Source organism: Indicator indicator, chromosome 13 (genome assembly GCF_027791375.1).
Source record: "Indicator indicator isolate 239-I01 chromosome 13, UM_Iind_1.1, whole genome shotgun sequence".
Classification (NCBI taxonomy): domain Eukaryota; kingdom Metazoa; phylum Chordata; class Aves; order Piciformes; family Indicatoridae; genus Indicator; species Indicator indicator.
In genome coordinates, this window is record NC_072022.1 from 17,290,969 (window position 1) to 17,308,549 (window position 17,581).

A 17,581-nucleotide genomic window follows, 5' to 3' on the forward strand; every position below is an offset into this window, starting at 1 on the left:
TTCAGTGGTGCCCAATGATAGAACAAGGAACGAGTACAAGCTGGAACACAAGAAGTTCCCCCTCAAGATGAGGAGAAACTTCTTTGCTGTGAGGGTGCTGGAGCCCTGGAGCAGGCTGCCCAGAGACGTTATGGAATATCCTCTGGAGACTTTCAAAACCCACCTGAATGTTTCCCTGTGTGACCTGCCCTACAGCATCCTGCTTTGGCAGGGGGGGCTAGACAAAATGAACTCCAGAGGTCCTTTCCAACCCCTAATATTCTGTGATTCTGCATGGCAAGATCCCCCAGGGAGGGAGAGTAGTGCTGCAGGACTACCCCAAGGGGTTTACACCAGGTGTCTCTTTGCTACCTGGAGAGTCTCAGTGGGAGCACTGCTGTGCACATCTACTGTCCAGGCAGGACAGGGCAAAGCCAAGGCAAGGGCAGCACAGCTGTAGGAAGTGCAAGGCAGCAGACAGAGAGTACCAAACTATATTTACTGTATACAATAGTAAAGGACAACAAAGAAATGTACAAATCAGTGAACAAACAATGAGATCCACGGGAAAATTAAGAAGAAAAGAAGAGCCTTTCCAGCAAGATTTCCAGCTCTAACATGGCCAAAGGGGTCAGGTAAATATAAAAGGCAGGTAATGATCCCAGGGAGCAGCAGCGTGCAACCTATCAAGGGACAACAGGGTGGCCTTTGTAAAAATCCATCTGGAACAACCACCTCACTTTGCATGGAGCTCAAATCCATCACACCAACACATTTACAATTCAGAAGGTTTTGGAAGGCAGTAGAGCAGATCATTGCTTTTTTCAACACATGTACACTCACACATATTATCTTCCCTCACTCACCAGATTTGTGACCTCATTTATCCTGTTTATCAAAAACAAGCATCAAAAAGAGGCTGTACAGTTTTAGAACCAGCTAAGAAACAGAAAGGTGGAGAAAGGTGACAGATTCTGCTTGGCATTCAAGCCAGTGGCTGAAGTTGCAGTGGTGGGTTTCTCTTTGTAAGCCTGCACAACAAAACATACTGCTGCTCTACCACAAGCATTAGTTTTTGGACTAGCTGCTCTGTGAACTCCATTCCTGACAATAATTAATGGCAAATCTCATTTCAGCATTAAAAAAAGTATACTTCAGATAACTTTATCATAATATGACAAAGCACACAGAAATCTGCAATATTTTAACCTCAAAATCTACTCCACTGTATTGCCAGGTACCAGCCTTGTGTCATAGGCTTCATGCTTCTGAAGGAACCATGTTTGCAACAGTTACTAGAAGCTTCAAATCAGCATCTCTTTTTCTTCTCTTAGGCATCTCTTAAGAAGAGACTTTTATGCTCACAATTGGCATGAAAATATACTGAATTATTTACATGATTGGAATTAAACAGAGGGGCAAGACCGACAAAAGCCAGGAATGAACACTCCATGTCCTAACACATGGATGAATATCTAGGCCATAGGTTTAAAGAAAAAAAACAGGAAGAGAGAAAAAAAAAAAAAAACAACAACAAAAAAAGGTAACAGCAGAGAGGCAATGCATATTACTTAATCTGAACTTAAAATCAAATTGGCCCAATTTAAGATACAGATTAATCCCTGCAGATACTGTTTTGACTTGCACACGCAGTACGTCAAAGACAACAAATAATTTTGGTAAATGTCCTCTAAAGTTTAGAAGAATCCTGTGTGATTGGCATGTTCATTTGTCTTCTATTTATCAGCAAATCGAAGGACAGATGAGAGAGTGAGGTGTGATGAGGATCCTTAAAACTCCTCTTCTCAAAAGGACGGCATGTCTTAACACACTCCACCTGTCTGCTGTTGGAACACGTCGATAGTATCTTCATCCTCCATCTCCAGCTGTTAGAGTAATATGGAAAATACAAGGCTTGAAATACACAGCCTTGTGGTTACAAAAGCACTTAGCTCACTACTCCTATTCATTGCCCATAATAGAGCACTGAAGGTGTAAATCTCATCAATTACTGCACGGAGCACTTTCCACCAGTCACTCCAGAGCAAGCATCCCATCATGTCTCCACTCAGAGCATCACCAACACCAAGGCTGGTTTCAGAAGCATGCCTGTGAGTCAGACCAAACTCAGCAACTGGGTGTCTTCCACAACAGATCACCCAGCCAGGCACCTCCTCTGTTCCTTCCCTCAGGTCAGCCCACAAAATTTTCCTCCCTCCTATAAACAGTGAAAATATTTAAAGGGAAAAAAACATCCCACCCTAAACAAAGGTATTTGGAACATACTAAATTTGGAGCACCATTCAGTCATTTTGATTTCAAACTTCTTTGATCTGCAAGCAGACATCAAAATATTTGTATAGCTATTTGCAGGAAAAGCATTTTTCATACCTGTGCAGGCGTGTCTGTTTCACTAATGGGCTGTCCATCAAATCTGAATCTAATCTGCCTCATCGACAAACCCTGCAAGTTTAAAGCAATTCATATGAGAACCCATGTTTTTGTTCCTGAATCCAAACAAATTTACAGATTTACTGTCAGAACAAATATTAACAAAATTAAGACTTGAAAGATTTAACAAGGCAGGAAACTGAGAGCATCTATCTTGCTATACAAATTGAGGAAGGGTAGCTGTCGGGAGAAACATCCTGCTGCCCTTGCTGTCACAGCAAGGACTCTGCACAGAACCACACCTGGTTCTGATTCTGCTCTGCAGGGCACAACTGCCAAAAGTTAAATTACAAAGGGAACTGAAGAAAAGATCAATCAGTATGCCCTTCCATAAAGCCTCAGAAGACAGGTCAGGGAGGCACAGCAATTATTTCTCATGCAGTCACACAAAAGTAACAGCTCATTAAGTTGACTCAAAGGAAAATATTTTATAGAAGACTGAAAACACTACCTTGCTGTGTAACTAGCTACTAGCAACAACTACTCATAGTTAAGATGAGTTTTCATTCAGGCCAGGCACCTGCTTCCAGTTCTAGTTGTTTTATTTTCTGATGAATAAAGGAACTATAAAGAAGACTGTAGTTAGATAATGATTAGACTCAATGATCTTAAAAGTTTTTTCCAACCAAAATGATCCTGAGATTCTGTGACTGAGGGACAAAACTTACAGAACTTGGTGCAGACTTTCAGTTGCAACTTTATTAGAAAGGGTTTAGACTAGGATCTAATATAAGTTACTAAGGCCCTTAAAACTTGAGTTGAATTCAGATTGAATCCCGATTTGAAGCGTTTAATCACACAATGAAGTCTTTATTCCCTAGCTCAAAGAACGAGGTCTTGCTGTGCCCTCTCAGATCCTCTGAAATCCCTGTGTGAGTCATACTGCCAGTCATACAGAGCCACATGAACCCCAAAACTCCCTACACTTCTCTAAAGGGGTCTACGGACAAGGGGAAACGCTGGAGCCTGCAATACTGTGTCCAGTTTTGGAGTCCCCACTTCAAAAGACACAGGGATCTGCTGGAGAGAGTACAACAAAGCCTACCAGGATGATGAAGGGACTTGAACATCTCTCTGTGGAGAAAAAATGAGATACCTGGGGCTACTTAGTCTTGAGAAGCAAATACTGAGAGTGAATCTTAGCAACATCTACAAATATCTGAGGGGTGGGTGTCAAGGTGAAAGTGCCAGGGTCTTTTCAGTGGTGCCCAATAATATGACAAAGCACAACAGGTATAAGCTGGACACAGCAAGTTCCACCTTAACATGAGAAGAATCTTCTTTATTGTGAGGGTGACAGAGCCCTGGAGCAGGCTGCCAAGAGAGGTTGTGGAGTCTCCTTCTCTGGAGTCTTTCAAATCCTCCTGGATGTGTTTCTGTGTCACCCGCCCTAGATGACCCTGCTTTGGCAGTGGGTTTCGACTCAATCTCTAGAGTTCCCTTCCAACCTCTAACATTCTACAATTCTTGGATCTGATGCCATTCACCTCCCCACCCTCTGCTCTGAGCACCTGACACAGGTGATGAGGACTTCAGGCTGAGGACTGGGGATAAAACCCTCTTCCATTTATCAGGGCAGCACTGAGGAATGGACTCTGACACAGAGGAGCCAGCCAGTACCAGTGAATATGGAAGCCTGAACTGGGCAGCAGGCAACAGAAGATGTGAAAAGGACAACCACCCCCTGCCAAAAAGTCACAGCAGAGAAGGATCTGGTTTGTCCAGTTACCCAAATAGAAAACATCATCTCTATAAAGTTAATGAAGTTGTTACCGAAGACAGAACTGAGGGTTAAGATGCTACAAATTCAGATCTTAGAGCCAGGATCAGAACTCAAGGAATTCTGGCAACATCTTCATGTCACATTTTTAGAGCTCTAGGAGAGCTTGACGAGGAAGAGGCAGTTTTCATGAACTGAAAAGAAAAACTCTTATCGCTTAAGAGTAGCCAGCATCCCGGATGTTCACTCTCCTACATGCCTAGACATATGCAGCCAGGTCGCACTGGTAGTTTTAGTGTTCCAGTGGTTTTCACCATACCAAGGGCTCTTTCTTAGTGAGGGCAGCGAGCCGGGAGACTCTGCAGCACCGTGCCTACCTGCCGCTCGCAGTAGGCCTTCATCAGCTTGCTCAGTGGAGTGTGCCGCTTGATTTTGAACTGAACCACAGAGCCGTCCTGTCCCGCCACTTTCAGGTTGATGTGATCGTTCTCCGTTTTCACGCCTTCCTAGACGAAAAACCGAGAAGAAAAACGTGGGTTCCGCGCGCGGTCGGGCGAACTGTGCTTCGTGTAAGCCCCACTGCGTCTCTGGACTAAATCCTGGCCCCGCGCGCCTACCGCCCACCTTGAGGGGGGACGGAGTCCGTACCGCAGCCAGACAGCACCACCTACGGCCTATGGAGGCTGGGGGGGGCCTGCCCCGGAGAGGCGGTGGCCCGGGTGTCCGAGGGGCCTCGCCCTCCCGCCGCACTCTGGCCCGGCCCACCCCGCCATCTTGGCCTCCGCACGCCGCCGACCGGGGCGGGGCCCCACCAGCAGCCCTGCCCCAGAACCCGGCGGAGGAGGCCTCTTTCCTCCCTTCCCGGACCCCGTCGCGCCGCAGCAGCCCCAGCGCCGCCACGCCTCACCTTGGGCTTTTCCTCCGACATGGCGGCGGGGCCGGCGGGGTCGGGGAGGGGACGGCGCGCGCGCTGAGGGAGCGGCCCGCGCGCTAGGCTCCCGCCGCCACCGCCTCCTGCCGCCCGCGAGAGCGAGCGCACACCTCAGCCCCGCCCCCGTCCCAGCCGCTCCGGGCGCCCATTGGTCGCACCGCCCCGGTCACGTGAGGGGTGGCACTGTAGTGGCCCGGGGAGGAGATCGCGCGCGGGCGCCGTCTCAGGTGGCTCCGGAATTTTCGTCACGGGTAATAGGAAGTGTCGATGGGGGAGGGCGGGGCCTTGAGGCGGGACTAAAGGGCAGGCGGAGCCTGGCTGAGCCGCAGAGGGGCGGTGCTTCATCACCACGCACAGAGCGTCGCTGCGGGCCGGGACATACCGGCGCGAGCGCTGTCCGCCCGGAGCTGCGATGTTTGCGGTGCTGCTGGCAAAGGGAACCGAGGCAGGGACCAAGAGCCTTCCAGCCCGCCCTGGTTTTGCTGGTACAGAACTCCGGGCCAGCCGTGGGCTGCAGGCCTTGGGCAGCCAGGACAGCTGGCTGGAGGCGGCTCCAGGTGTGTCCGAGACCATGAGCAGCACACTCAAGATAACGGGGGAAGTTTGCTGAGGGGAGGGGAGCCTCTTACGAAGCTCTGCCTGTCCCACAACTGCCTTTCTATTTGGTGTGACTGCTGCACGTTTTCTGGGCTGGGCATAACTTTATATACTTCGTACTGACACAGGAACCAGATCGGCTTTGCCTAGCGTTTCTATGCAGGGCTGTCCCAAAAATCACAGCACTCTCTACCTGTAGCTATCCTGTGACTCAAAGCCAAGCTGCCCTTTGCACTCTCTTAACTCCTCCAAGTCCCCTCATGCTTCCCTCTGAATGCCTGCCCCTCAGCCATGCACCCAGTGGACAGCAAGGCACAGTGCCCCAACCCTCCGTTGTCATCTGCTCCCCCAGCCCCAAGCAGAGCAACCTTCCCAGCACAGCAGACTCACAAAAGACTAATTAATCCTCATGAAGGGTCTTGTCAGATGCCAGCTCTCGGTGCAGATGTTTCTTACTACACCCAGGCAAGAATCTCAGCCACCCAAGGACCCAGCATCACTTCCCTGCCACAGGCCAGCCAAGCCAAAGGGATCACTAGCTTTGCAGTACACCAGCCCCACAATACCTGCATGCAGCAACCTTCATAGTAGTAATTAGACAAATTAACAGGCTATGAAACGCACCCAGGCTGATGATGCTGAGCCCAGAATGTGAACAGAGGGCACAGTGATGCTCCATCCACACAGGTACTCATTCCTCAGGTGGAGCTGGTCCTGCTGCCCCAGTTCAGCAGACAACAGAGCCTGTAACAAGTGGGGTCTCAACAAGGGGAGCCTGCTGGAAGGGCCCCTCGTCCCTGCTGGTTTTGGAGGCATTGGCCCTTAGTGCTGGGAGCAGGGCCAGTGGAAGTGCTGAGGTAGTCTAAAGGGATTATAATTGCCCCAGTTCCCAGGGCATGAAGGGATCTGAAGCCCATCACAGCCCAGGAGGGGTTAAGGAAGCTCTAAGAGATTTGCAGTTTAGTACCAGCTGCCCCATTACATAACTTGTTCTTAAAGCCCCCACAGGGGGCTTTGGTTGAAAGGGGAACCACAGCCCCTCCAAGCCAGCATACCCAAAAAAGCAGAGGGCACAACCAGGATCTTTTCTCCTTACAGGGCTCTGTGCTTTGTTTTCCATGCACACAGGGCAGCTTGCATAAGGAGCTCCAAACCAAGCACAGGGCATCAGGGATTTCTTTAAGGCATCATCTCCCAGCCATTCACATCTGGGTAAGATGTTGTCAACCACATACCACAGCTCTTGACTTGGCAGCACCAGGATGCAGCCCCTGCCCAAACAGACTGGGACAGAAGATGGAAGAGCACCCACAAAAGCTTGGCTCCCAACCTTACTCTTTCAGCCCTCCTCCCAGCACTGCAGCCTGGTTCACAGTAACAGCAGGCTGGGCTACAGACAAGGTGCTTATTCAGCACTGGCAGAGTCCTTCACTTTGTTCCTACCACCTGAAGCTAAGCATCTCATAGCAGCAACCAGACAGCCTAGATTAAAGTCAGCTGCCAAGTTCTATATCTCTTGCAATGCTGGCAAAAGCCAGCCAGGTTCTGGCAGCCAGCATGCAGCTCAGGCAGCAGCAGCAAGGTTTCACAGCTGGCTTAGCTGCATAAGCTCAGCTCCAGCAGCTTGTGTCTGAAAGGCCATCAGCCTGGCAATGCAAGGGGACTATTTAATGCAACCCCACAGAAATGCTACCATCTGCAGCCTGGAGCTAGTCACCCCACCTGGCAGCAGGCAATATAGTCAGCTTTTCTCGGACCAGCCTCTCAAGGTGGATGCATGGCTGGCATACAAGGCTCCTGCATGCTACAGAGCCACTTTTGGTCAAGTACAGAACCACCACATAAGAGCAGTTAGCTCCCATCTTCCTTTCCCCACCCCTGGGTCCCTTCAGCAGGTAGCACAGCAGAGGGTTTAGTCTGTGCCCAAAGATGCCAGAAGCCTCCAGGCTACACCACTTAGACAAGGGCTCTGAGGGGTGCCAGGGCACACAGGATAAGCTCTTTAAGAAAGGAGTTGGGTCTTCCTATGAGAGCAGCATTAATCCCAACACCCGTCTCTCCCTAATAACTGAACATCTCCATCAACAGATGGCATCAAGAGTTCGTGGCAGCCTGGTCTCTGCCTCCCCCCCCCTCAGCTACCCCATCAGGGCTAGTGACACATAACAGTGACAACTCCACTGCTGCCAACTCAGAACTGGTGTGGAAGCAGAATTAAACCCTTTAAGGCTAAGATATAGTAATCAAATCAGTTTAATATCCAGTCAACATATTGTAAAATGCATCTGAATCCTACAGCATTGCTATCAGTCATGGCAATCCAGCCCAGCAGACCACCATTCTAGAAGAGCACAGAGAGGTAGGAAAGTTGGGGCTTTTCCCCAGATTAGTTGCAAGTGAGAACATGCACATGGGATCTTCCTCCTGGAGGCCTGAGATAACCAGAAACCTGTGCTTTTTGAAAGGAATGCTAATGTGCATGGGCCAGCTACAGGCACCTGGAATAACAGCCAAGGCCTGCTGACCAACCAAATCAAGAACCTCTTGCTGGCTTTTGCTTATACTAAAAGAAAAACAAACAAACAAAAGAAATGGGGTGTGTGTGCAGAAGAGCCTGGCTGTGTGTGTGAAGCGTGGTTGGTGAGGCAGGAGCAAGACAGATGCAGAAGGTTGCTTTTGCCCATGGCCAGAGACTGGGGCTGTTATTTGCATTGCTTTGGACTGTTACCACTCCAGGGGTGAGTGAGAAGAAATGTGTCATCCTCTGGTGTTGCCACCACATTTTCCTGTACCAGCAGAGCAAGGGCAAAGCTCTGGAGCAAACTGAGCATTTAGAGTGGGTACAATGGTGTCACCAAGCACCTGGCTCATCTTCTGTGGCGGCTGAAGCAGCGAGTGGCACCACAGTGATCTCCTTGTGACAGAGAAGGTGTGGGAGTCCTGCAGCTCTGTGGAAAGGCACTGTTTACCAGGCTGGGCAGGTCTGGAGATGCTAATTCTCAAATTTTGCATAAGGGTTCTCTTCCTTGAACAGGCCTAGAAGAGAAGAGATTCATTCAGCAGCTGTCATGGCAGCCACAACCAGCAAGAAATCTAGTTCTTTGTAACAACTGTCCTTCATGCTTCAGCCAGCTTCCTACCCTGCAGGCCTTCCAAAAGACCTGCTTTTTCTGGAGCCACACGTGCAGTCAGCACTATTTCACTTTGCACAAGAGGAAAGATCCATTAAGAAGCTCAGCCTGATAGCAAACTCCTCTCCCAGGCAGTCCATATAAAGTCCAAGTAAAGCAGCACAGCTGATCTTCCAGAGCACCCCTTCTGCATGCTGTTGGACTAGACTTGGAAGTAGAGAGTCCAGACCCAAATTAAAACTCCTCTTAGTTTTGGGGAAGAACAGCCAGCAAGGACATGACTGCAAACCCTGCCATCAGGCTGCAGCAAGATAGAGCACTGGCATGGCAGGACAGTCCTGGAACTGTCTTGTTCCAGAAGCAGGTGCTTTCTCCACCAAGAGCTCCTTCAGGCACAGCTTTGTCTGCTTTTCCTCCTCCAGAGGAGCCAGCACAGCTAGAAGCCCCTGGATCTCCTGCCTAACCTGGACCTGCAGCAGGCAACAGCTACAGACAGAGGAAGGTTTTCCAGCTTTCCCTACAGCCCTCCACAAAGCCAGAGACCATCACACTCAGTGTGCAATTAGCCTGACTGCTCCTTACTCCATGGCCACTCTGGGAGAGCTCCCAGTAGCTCCAGTGGACAGACAGAAGAGACATCTCCACTGGCTCAAAGTGCCAGGCCACTGTCCCCCTCAAGCAGGTCGCCACCTGCCCCAGGGCTCTGGGACTCACCTGAAGGACAGTTCAGCCCCAGGAATGAGGCTGTGCACTCCCAGCACCTGGGGAGTGAGGTAGGTCCCAGGGCACCCCAGAGGGCAGGAGAGCAATTCACTGAGACAGAGGAAGCAGAGACTGTTTTCCCTGCTGGTCAGGTCTCCTCTGCAGCTGTAACCACAGCCAGGAACAGTTCCTGGGGCTGCTCCATCTAAAGCTTAGTGTGACCACTCATGCCAGCACCCTACCATATTTCCTTCGGATTTCGTCGTGCCGCAATTTCATCTCTGCTCTCCTGCAAGAAGCAAACAGAAGTGTGAGTCAGTGAGTGGCAATACAAAAACAAGCCTGGAGCTCCAGGCTGTCAGGTTTGCTCAGCCCCTCACCACCCACCTCCTGGAGGCAATGGGGAACCACGAGGGGTCAGATACACAGCACTGTTGTGATGCTGCATCCACGAGTCACCTCAAAAAGGTGTTGTTTGTGAGGTTTACTCTTGAGTTAGGGCTAAAGCAGCTCAAGACTGTATGTATCAAGCCCCACATGCCTCCTGGTTCCACATCTGATGGCACAGACAGGAGCCCAGTCATCCTGCAGCCTGAGGCAGTGGCCAGCTGACAGGTAAGCAGGGGTGACCTCACCTCTCCTCCTGCCGCACTCGTCTCCTCTCCCGCTCCCGGGCCGCTCTCTCGTCATCCTTGTCTGGCCTGGCAGACAGAAGGAGCTGTTAAGCAGAGCCCAGCATTCAGCCCAGCACCAGCATGTGGCTGTAGCTGAGCTGCTCCCAGAGAACAGGGAACCTCTCTGATACTTGCTTTTTGCTCTTTTTCTTGCAACAGCAGCAGCAGCAGCAGACCCCCAAGGTGATAAGGATTGTTCCTCCCACCACAGACATCGCAATGATCAGGGCTTCAAAGTTCACTGAAGGATTTGACAAAACACATTTAGGACACAAATCCATGGCTGTCTGGAGACAGTATTTACAAGCATTACTGTCAACAGCAGCTTCAGCTATTGGACCGGGACCATGCATAGCAGCCTGGGGAGGCAAGATAGACGTGGTTATCTCTGGGTATGCCAAGTGCTGGCACCACCACGTACACACCAGCTGAGTGCATGGAGCTGCCACCTACAGCACTCACTCACTCCCTATGAAGAAAGCCAAGAACAAATGCACTCAGGTCAAACTCCCCCAGCAAAGCTGCCTTGATCGCTAACCCTGGTGAACAGTAACCCATCAAAGGGAAAAAAAAAAAAAAAAACCCAAACCAACCTGGAGGCTTCAGTGCTGAGCAGCAACCTCCAACAGAGAGGCCATCATTTGGCACTGGAGTTACTACTCACAGTAGCCAGCCTCAGAAGTCATCTAAGATGAGATGAGAGTGGACTGGAAGCACTTACAGGTTTCTGGAGTCCTCAGGCAAGATGAGATCTGTTGGAATTTGTTGGCTTGGGGCCAGCAGTGCTGCTAAAGCAGCTGAAGGCAGAGGGCTGCTTCATGAACCCCACCTTCATATCTGCCCAGGGCTTGGGGGATCTGCTTGCCTATGCACAGCACAAAATCCATTGGGACACAGAGCTGAAGCAGCAGCATAGAGCCCTGGTCTCTGGTTGGCAAACATCCTATTCAGCTCTTGTGGTGATAGCAGCAGAGACACCAGCCAAGAGACACCACCTGAAATCATCTGCAGCAAAGTATGACTCAGATCACTCAGAGACTTGAGTCAGTGAAAATACTGTTCAGGAGCCACTCCACACACAGCTGCCAAGTTACAGAAGTGCCTAGTGCACCCCAGCCTGCCCAAGAGCACTTCTGATCTCCATGCAGCTCAGGCTGTGAGCCCAGGGGAAAGCCTGAGCACTGCATATGCTGCCTTTCAGGACATTTCAGAAGACTTCCCGTCCCCTCACTGCAGTAGCAGGCTCATTGAGCTGCTCCAAGTTGAGCTGCCTCCATCACTATCCTCATAGGAGAGGTGCTCCAGCCCACCAATCATCTGGTGATAAAAAGTCACACACCCCAAGAAAAGGAGACTCATTGAAGAGCTGACCTCCTGTAGGGCTAATCTCTGGAGCAAGTTTTACAGGCAAAGGAATGTGTCCTTATACAATGAAACCTTTTGTGAAGCTACTCACAGAAAAACTAGAATTTCAAGGTCTTACTCAAGCCTCAGAAAAGCATATTGTAGTGCTTACAAAGAGGAGATTCTTCCTCCACAAGGTATGGGAGCAGTTTTAACTTGCCAGTGGGCAGAGAACAGAGCCCAGCCTCAAGCACAACAGATGAGAGGAAACCAAAATTCAAGTTCACTATCAAGAGGACAGAAAAGAAACCAAGCCCCAGCTTGCTTCATAGATTCTCCAGACCCAAAGTCCAAAAAGCCAAGTCCAGAAGCTGTCAGTCATAAAAAGCTCCCAGATGTGACCTGGCTGCAGCACAGTTTATGCAGGGCTAATTTCTCAGGAGGGTAAGAGCTGAACAGGACCACAGCAGACTCAGCACTAGAAACCCACACAAGCCTCCAGAGAAGTCACATCACTTCTGGTTCCAAGAGTCCTTGTGAATTTTAAGAGCCTGCCTGGGACAGCAGCCACACTGGTAAAGGTGAAGGGCCAGCAGCTGTGCAAGGAACAATGCAGAGGGGTGCAGAGAAAAGGGCTGCCAAAGAGTCAGCCTCTGGTGTACAGACTTTTAGCACCAGAAAAGGTTGCATGGGCATCTGCCCACAGAGCACCTTTGACTCTTGTTGCTAGGCACGAGCCATGTTTGGAAGCCTCCATCATACCAAAGCATAAGAAATGTGTTTAGATTAGCTAAAGCTCCACAAATCCTCCTTGCCAGAAGGCAGACTGCTCACATGCTGCTTCCTCACCCACACTTCAGGAAGTTTGGAGAACCCTGACTGACTTCAGCCTGTAACTGCTAAACCAGCATCAAGAAAGGGAAGCCTCCCAGTACCACCAGCAGGAGCAGCAGCCAGTGCTGTTTATCAAGCATCATGGGCAGTCTTGGAATTATAGTATGGAGGGGTTGGAAGGGACCTCTAGAGATGGAGTCCAACCCCGCTGCCAAAACAGGATCACCTAGGGCAGGTCAGACAGGAACACATCCACATGGGTCTTGAAAATCTCCAGGGAAGGAAATTCCACCACCTCTCTGGGCAGCCTGCTCCAGGGCTCCAGCCCCCTCACAATAAAGAAGTTTCTCCTCACATTGAGGTATTCAAGCTCATACTCACTGTTTCTTGTCCCATCACTGGGCACCGCTGAAAAGAGCCTGGCACCTTCATCTTGACACCCACCCCTTAAATATTTATAGAAGTTAATAAGATCCCCTCTCAGCCTGCCCTTCTCCGGACTGACCAGCCCCAGCCATCGCTCAAGAGTCGTCCACTTACCCCAGCAGACTCCCCAGCGCGCGGAGCGGAGCTCACACAGGTCAGCCGGAGGGAGGACTCTTCGGACAGGGTACTCCACACACCTCCCACTGCTGGCACACCACAGGCACTGGGACACAGGAACCAGGCAGCACAGTGTTACCAGTGCCCAGCTGCGCTCTGCAGTGTTAGCCACAGCAACAGGGCCACCGTGGCCTGTTCCCACAGACCAGGTAGCAGGAGGCAGCAAGAGGATGCTCAGGAGCAACAGCTGTGTTTAATGGCAGGACATGATGATCACAAAGGTCTTCTCCAACCCAAATGATGCTATGATTTTGCCAGCATGGCCTGTGTCAGACTTGCCTGCACCAGGAGAGGCAGGCAGAGGGAGTGCAGATTCCTAGGGCAAGTAAAGATGCTGAGAACCCTTCTGGCCTGCATGATGGCAGTAATCACCCAATCCTTCATGTTTGTTCCATACTGGTTTGGGGACAAGAAAGGTGGCTTTGAGACAGGCCACTCATGCAGCTGATGAGCAGGATGGATTTTGTGCTCTGACTAGTCTTTCCCGGCCACACCAACCTGCAGCAGCCTTGCACCCTCCTCTCCTGCTAGCTCCAATCACTAACACCAGTGTTGGGTTGGGTTTGGTTAAACTGGTTCTGGCTATGCCAGCTGCAAGATCTGACGCAAGTTGAAGTTTGCTGATATCAGAGATAAGGCAGCGGAAGTGGACAGGACATGAGTATGCATTCCCCATCTGCCCAGTGCCACAGCACACACAGACTGGTGAAGGGGCAGCTTGACCAGCCAGTCCAGCCCTCCCAGCTCCTTCACCACAGTGTCTCACATCTGTGGAAAAGCTCAGCAGTTCCAACACTCAACTCTAAGAGCATGGAATCATAGGATTGCTTTGGTTGGAAAAGACCTCCACGATCATCAAGTCCAACCATCAGCCTAACACCAGCGTGGCCACTAAACCATGTCCCTAAGTGCCATGCCCACACATTTCTTGAACATCTCCAGGGACAGTGACTCCAGCAGCCTCCCTGGGCAGCCTGTTCCAATGCCTGACCACTCTTGCAGAAAAGAGATTTTTCATAATCTCCAAACTAAACCTCCCCTGGCACAATTTCAGGCCATTTCCTCTCCTTCTATCACCTGGGATAGGGAGAAGAGACCAACCCCCACCTCACTCCAACCTCCTTTCAAGGAGTTGCAGAGAGTAATGAGGTCTCCCCTCAGCCTCCTCTTCTCCACACTAAACAACCCCAGCTCCCTCAGCTGCTCCTCACCAGAGCTATTCTCCAGACCCTTTACCAGCTTTGTTGCCCTTCTGTAGGCCTGTTCCAGCACCTCAGTGTCCTTCTTGGAGTGAGGGTCCCAAAACTAAGCCCAGTACTCAAGGTGTGGCAACACCAGTGCTGAGTACAGGGGGGGGACAATCCCTGCCCTGGTCCTGCTGGTCACACTATTGCTGATGCAGGCCAGGATGCTGCTGGCTTTCTTGGCCACAACAAAAGCTAAGCAGTTTCTAGCAACCTCTCCCCAGAGCACCAAGGGGTGTTTGTCCTCCCACTAGCACAGGTGTGTGGCATCTGCAAAACTCTCAGGACAAGGACAGGAGAGCAGCCCCACTTCCAGGAAGGAAACTGCACCCTAACAGCCCTGCAAATGCTATGTTTTCAGGCACCATAGGGGGTTGGGATTTTTGCTGCTGCTACTTACTGTGACATTTTTCAGACACTCCTCACAGCTCTTGTTTGTATACTGGTGACAAGCTGTAGAAAGGAAAAAAAAAAAGTCACCTCACTACTTTGAAGAGTTTCTCAGTGGTTCATGAGTCCAGGCTCCTGTTGCTCTACACAGTTTTGCCCACTCTGGGAAGTGGTCCCTCATCCTGGACCAGTGTCAATGACACATAATGCTGCTGCAAGAGCTGCCAGCCTCAAAAGCATGCCATTGTAGGAGGCCCCAAATGGAAGTTGTCTGCCTTGCCTGTGCTGACCCAAAGCCCTGAACTGTGAGTTCCAGTCCCTGGGTCTTAATTCCCTAAAAGCCTGAGCATATCCTGTGGCGCTGGTTGGCAGTCAGACAGCTGGGGACCACTCTTCAGTGTCTGGAGGGACCCTGCAAGGACCCAGACAAGCACTGAGCAGGCAGTGCAGTCTCGTATCATGAGATGACAGAGCAACTGAAACAAACAAGCCTCAGACGAGGAAGTTACTACCAGGAAAAGCAGCAGAAGAGCACAAGGGGGAAACACAGTTTCAGATCCCACAGAGGCCCACACCCTCCTGCTGCACAAAGGCTGCACCTTACCCCAGCCAATTCATCCAAACCCTCCTTCAGTAGGAAACCCCCTGGGTGATGGAAGCAGCACTGCAGCTGAAACCTGCACCTGTGTTCAGGACCTGTTTCCATTCCCACTTGGCAGGCACACATGGCTCTTGGCACCAGTGTCTCTGTGGACAATAACATCCCCAGGGGACGCAGGTCAGCTGGGCAGGAGGAATGGATTAAGTCTGAACTCAGGAGAAGGTGGCCCAGTCCAGCTGCCTTCCTGGGCTTGCCTGCAGCTCCTGGCAGTGCTAGCACTTCAGAAAAGTGTTCCTAGAGGACACTTGCCTTCCATCTCGCTGGAATGCTGCCCTAGATCCCTACTAAAAGTGGTGTGCCAGCCCTTGAGGACCAGCCATTTAAATCTCACCCCTGCATGAGAGTCCAAGCATCAGCCTGACTGAACCAAACCACTGAACCAAACCAAACCACAAAAGCCAAACCACAAGACATTTTGCCTGACTACTTAGGAACTGGTAGAAGAAGGATCGCTGCTTCATAGCGCCTTGATCAGGAAAGAATCATCCCAGAGGTGCTTGTTTTCCACATTCCCAAGCAGCAGAGCTGCATTTTCCCTCCCCAGCTGGCAGGAGCCCTCAGCCGTGACCCACTGGCAGCAGTCACATGCTCTGCAGGGCTCTCCAAACAACAGGGCAATTGATGAACATGGCTCAGATAAGGGTGTTTGCACACTGGCTGGGGAGCCAAGATTGCAGCTTTCAAACACTCTAGGAAGCTGCATCTCCCCCATTTCTCCATCTGAGGCCAGAAAAGCACCACAGCACCTGTGCTCCCCCTGATTCTGGGCAGTAGGTCACTGGCAGGCAAAAGGGAAGCCAGTGGTTCTAACTGGGCTTCTTATTGATATTCTGCTTTCTCAGGGTCTGTCCTCTCCTGGCAGCCTCAGCTGAGGTTCATCCTTTGAACCGTAAAGTCAAGGCCACCCTCTTCCAGCTGCATTGAGAGCAGACCATTTCCAGGGCCCTGCGGCCCTTCAGGAGTGGGGGTTTTGTCCCCATGCCAATCCCAGGAGACCAGCCTGCTCACACAGGACAGCATGGGAAGCAGAATGGTCCTTGGGGGCAAAGGTGGGACAGCAATTCTTGCTGTGCTAGAAGCCTCCTGATTAGCATTTTTGCACTTGCCTACAGAATTGAACTAAATGGCTTGGGGTAGAGTGAGACAGTAAAAGATATGTTGGGTCTTCGCTCTCCTCCCAGCTGGAGCCACCATACAACCATTAGAGGAATGGTCATTACATGGAGAATAATCATCACTTGCAAGAGTAGGCAGACTTGGGACACCCTTGAAGGGGGCTGTGCCCACCCTGGGCTTGAGTTTCTCCTCCACCTGGCACAGCACCAAGGAGAAGCAGTTTGCCACCTGGTGTTCTCATCCCGGTCTGATGGCATCCATCTTCCCCCAGCCAGTCTTCCCTGTTCCGAAGGAGGACATCCTCCAAAGGGCCATCAGTAGACCTGGCTGCCCAGAGAGCCCTCTGTGTCCAGGACAGGTATCAAATCCTGCCAAGGCTTGGCTGAGCCATCAGGATGGTTAAGTGATGCTGCGGTGGCAGCTGGAACAGCACCAAGGCCACTCATCAGAACCCCACCTTCCAGATCTCTGAGAGACACGCTGGTGCCCCATGCCACACAGAATCACATTCTACAGCACTCACAGCATGGGGAGGATTTCTTGTCACGGCTCCCACTGCCTGCCCCCTCTCCAGTGGCCAACGCATGCCCAGCACACACCTGGCATGCAAGCCCACGGGGCGAGAGCCTGCTCTGGGCTGCTTCGCACACCTGACGCCCCTCAAAGGGAGATCTAAAAGCGCCGCAAAGCCCCGGGTTTTGCTGCCAGGCCTCGTCCCCGTGCCCACAGTGCCTGTGGGGGATGCACCCAGCCGGGCCGGGACCGCCGGACTCAGAGCCCATAGGCCCGAGGGGCAAGGGGGCACACGGGGGTGTCACGGCGCCAAGCCGCGACCCCGCCAGCACCGAGCCCGGGGCTGGGGCCGCGCTTACCTCCCGCCACGTCCTGCGCGGCGGCGGGGAGCAGCGCCAGGGCCAAGGCGGCGCAGAGCCGGAGCACCACGGCCATAGCGAAGTCGGGCAGGCCGGAGCCAGAGCCGGGAGGGGCCGCAGCCTCTGCCTATGTAGGGCCGAGCGCGGGGGCGGGTCGGGGGCGGCCCCGGGAACGGACCGCGCGGAGCCGACGGCGAGCGAACCTCGGCTAGAGGAAGAGGAGGGAGTGTGGGGCCTGAGGCGGGCCGGTGGCTGGAGGACCTGCGTGGCCAGTTGTGTCTCCCCGCCAAGCGGTGGAGCGGGGTCCCCACGCTGCTCAGCCGGGAGGGAAC

At 51.8% G+C, this 17,581-nt stretch overlaps 2 protein-coding genes across 3 annotated transcripts; both read right to left on the reverse strand.

The window, feature by feature from the left end:
- Window positions 1–490: 490 nt before the first annotated feature.
- LOC128970562 (small ubiquitin-related modifier 3) lies at window positions 491–5,099 on the reverse strand. 2 transcript variants are annotated; one of them, XM_054385796.1, is made up of 4 exons: window positions 5,058–5,099; window positions 4,528–4,656; window positions 2,371–2,442; window positions 491–1,865 (listed from the first exon to the last, which is right to left on the reverse strand). In XM_054385796.1, the coding sequence occupies exons 1-4, from the start codon at window positions 5,076–5,078 to the stop codon at window positions 1,803–1,805; spliced, it is 285 nt and encodes a 94-aa protein (XP_054241771.1). In that variant the 5' UTR covers window positions 5,079–5,099; the 3' UTR covers window positions 491–1,802. The 2 variants fall into 2 exon arrangements, with proteins under 2 accessions (XP_054241771.1, XP_054241772.1); XM_054385797.1 differs by lacking the exon at window positions 2,371–2,442.
- Window positions 5,100–7,943: 2,844 nt separating this feature from the next.
- Window positions 7,944–17,325, reverse strand: PTTG1IP (PTTG1 interacting protein). The gene is made up of 7 exons (XM_054386119.1): window positions 17,250–17,325; window positions 14,611–14,663; window positions 12,904–13,012; window positions 10,321–10,426; window positions 10,147–10,212; window positions 9,754–9,800; window positions 7,944–8,714 (listed from the first exon to the last, which is right to left on the reverse strand). Exons 1-7 carry the CDS (start codon window positions 17,323–17,325, stop codon window positions 8,671–8,673), a joined length of 501 nt encoding a protein of 166 aa, XP_054242094.1. The 3' UTR covers window positions 7,944–8,670.
- Window positions 17,326–17,581: the final 256 nt, after the last annotated feature.

Coding starts and splice junctions, on each gene's coding strand:
- PTTG1IP (XM_054386119.1), bottom strand. CDS start 17,325: ATGGCCGTGGTGCTCCGGCTCTGCGCCGCCTTGGCCCTGGCGCTGCTC. Junction 10,427..12,903: donor GCGCTGGGGAGTCTGCTGGG/GTAAGTGGACGA, acceptor CAAATCCTTCAG/TGAACTTTGAAGCCCTGATC. Junction 8,715..9,753: donor CGAAATCCGAAGGAAATATG/GTAGGGTGCTGG, acceptor CTTCTCTTCTAG/GCCTGTTCAAGGAAGAGAAC.
- LOC128970562 (XM_054385796.1), bottom strand. CDS start 5,078: ATGTCGGAGGAAAAGCCCAAG. Junction 2,443..4,527: donor AGGCCTACTGCGAGCGGCAG/GTAGGCACGGTG, acceptor TTAAACTTGCAG/GGTTTGTCGATGAGGCAGAT. Junction 1,866..2,370: donor AAACAGACACGCCTGCACAG/GTATGAAAAATG, acceptor TTACTCTAACAG/CTGGAGATGGAGGATGAAGA.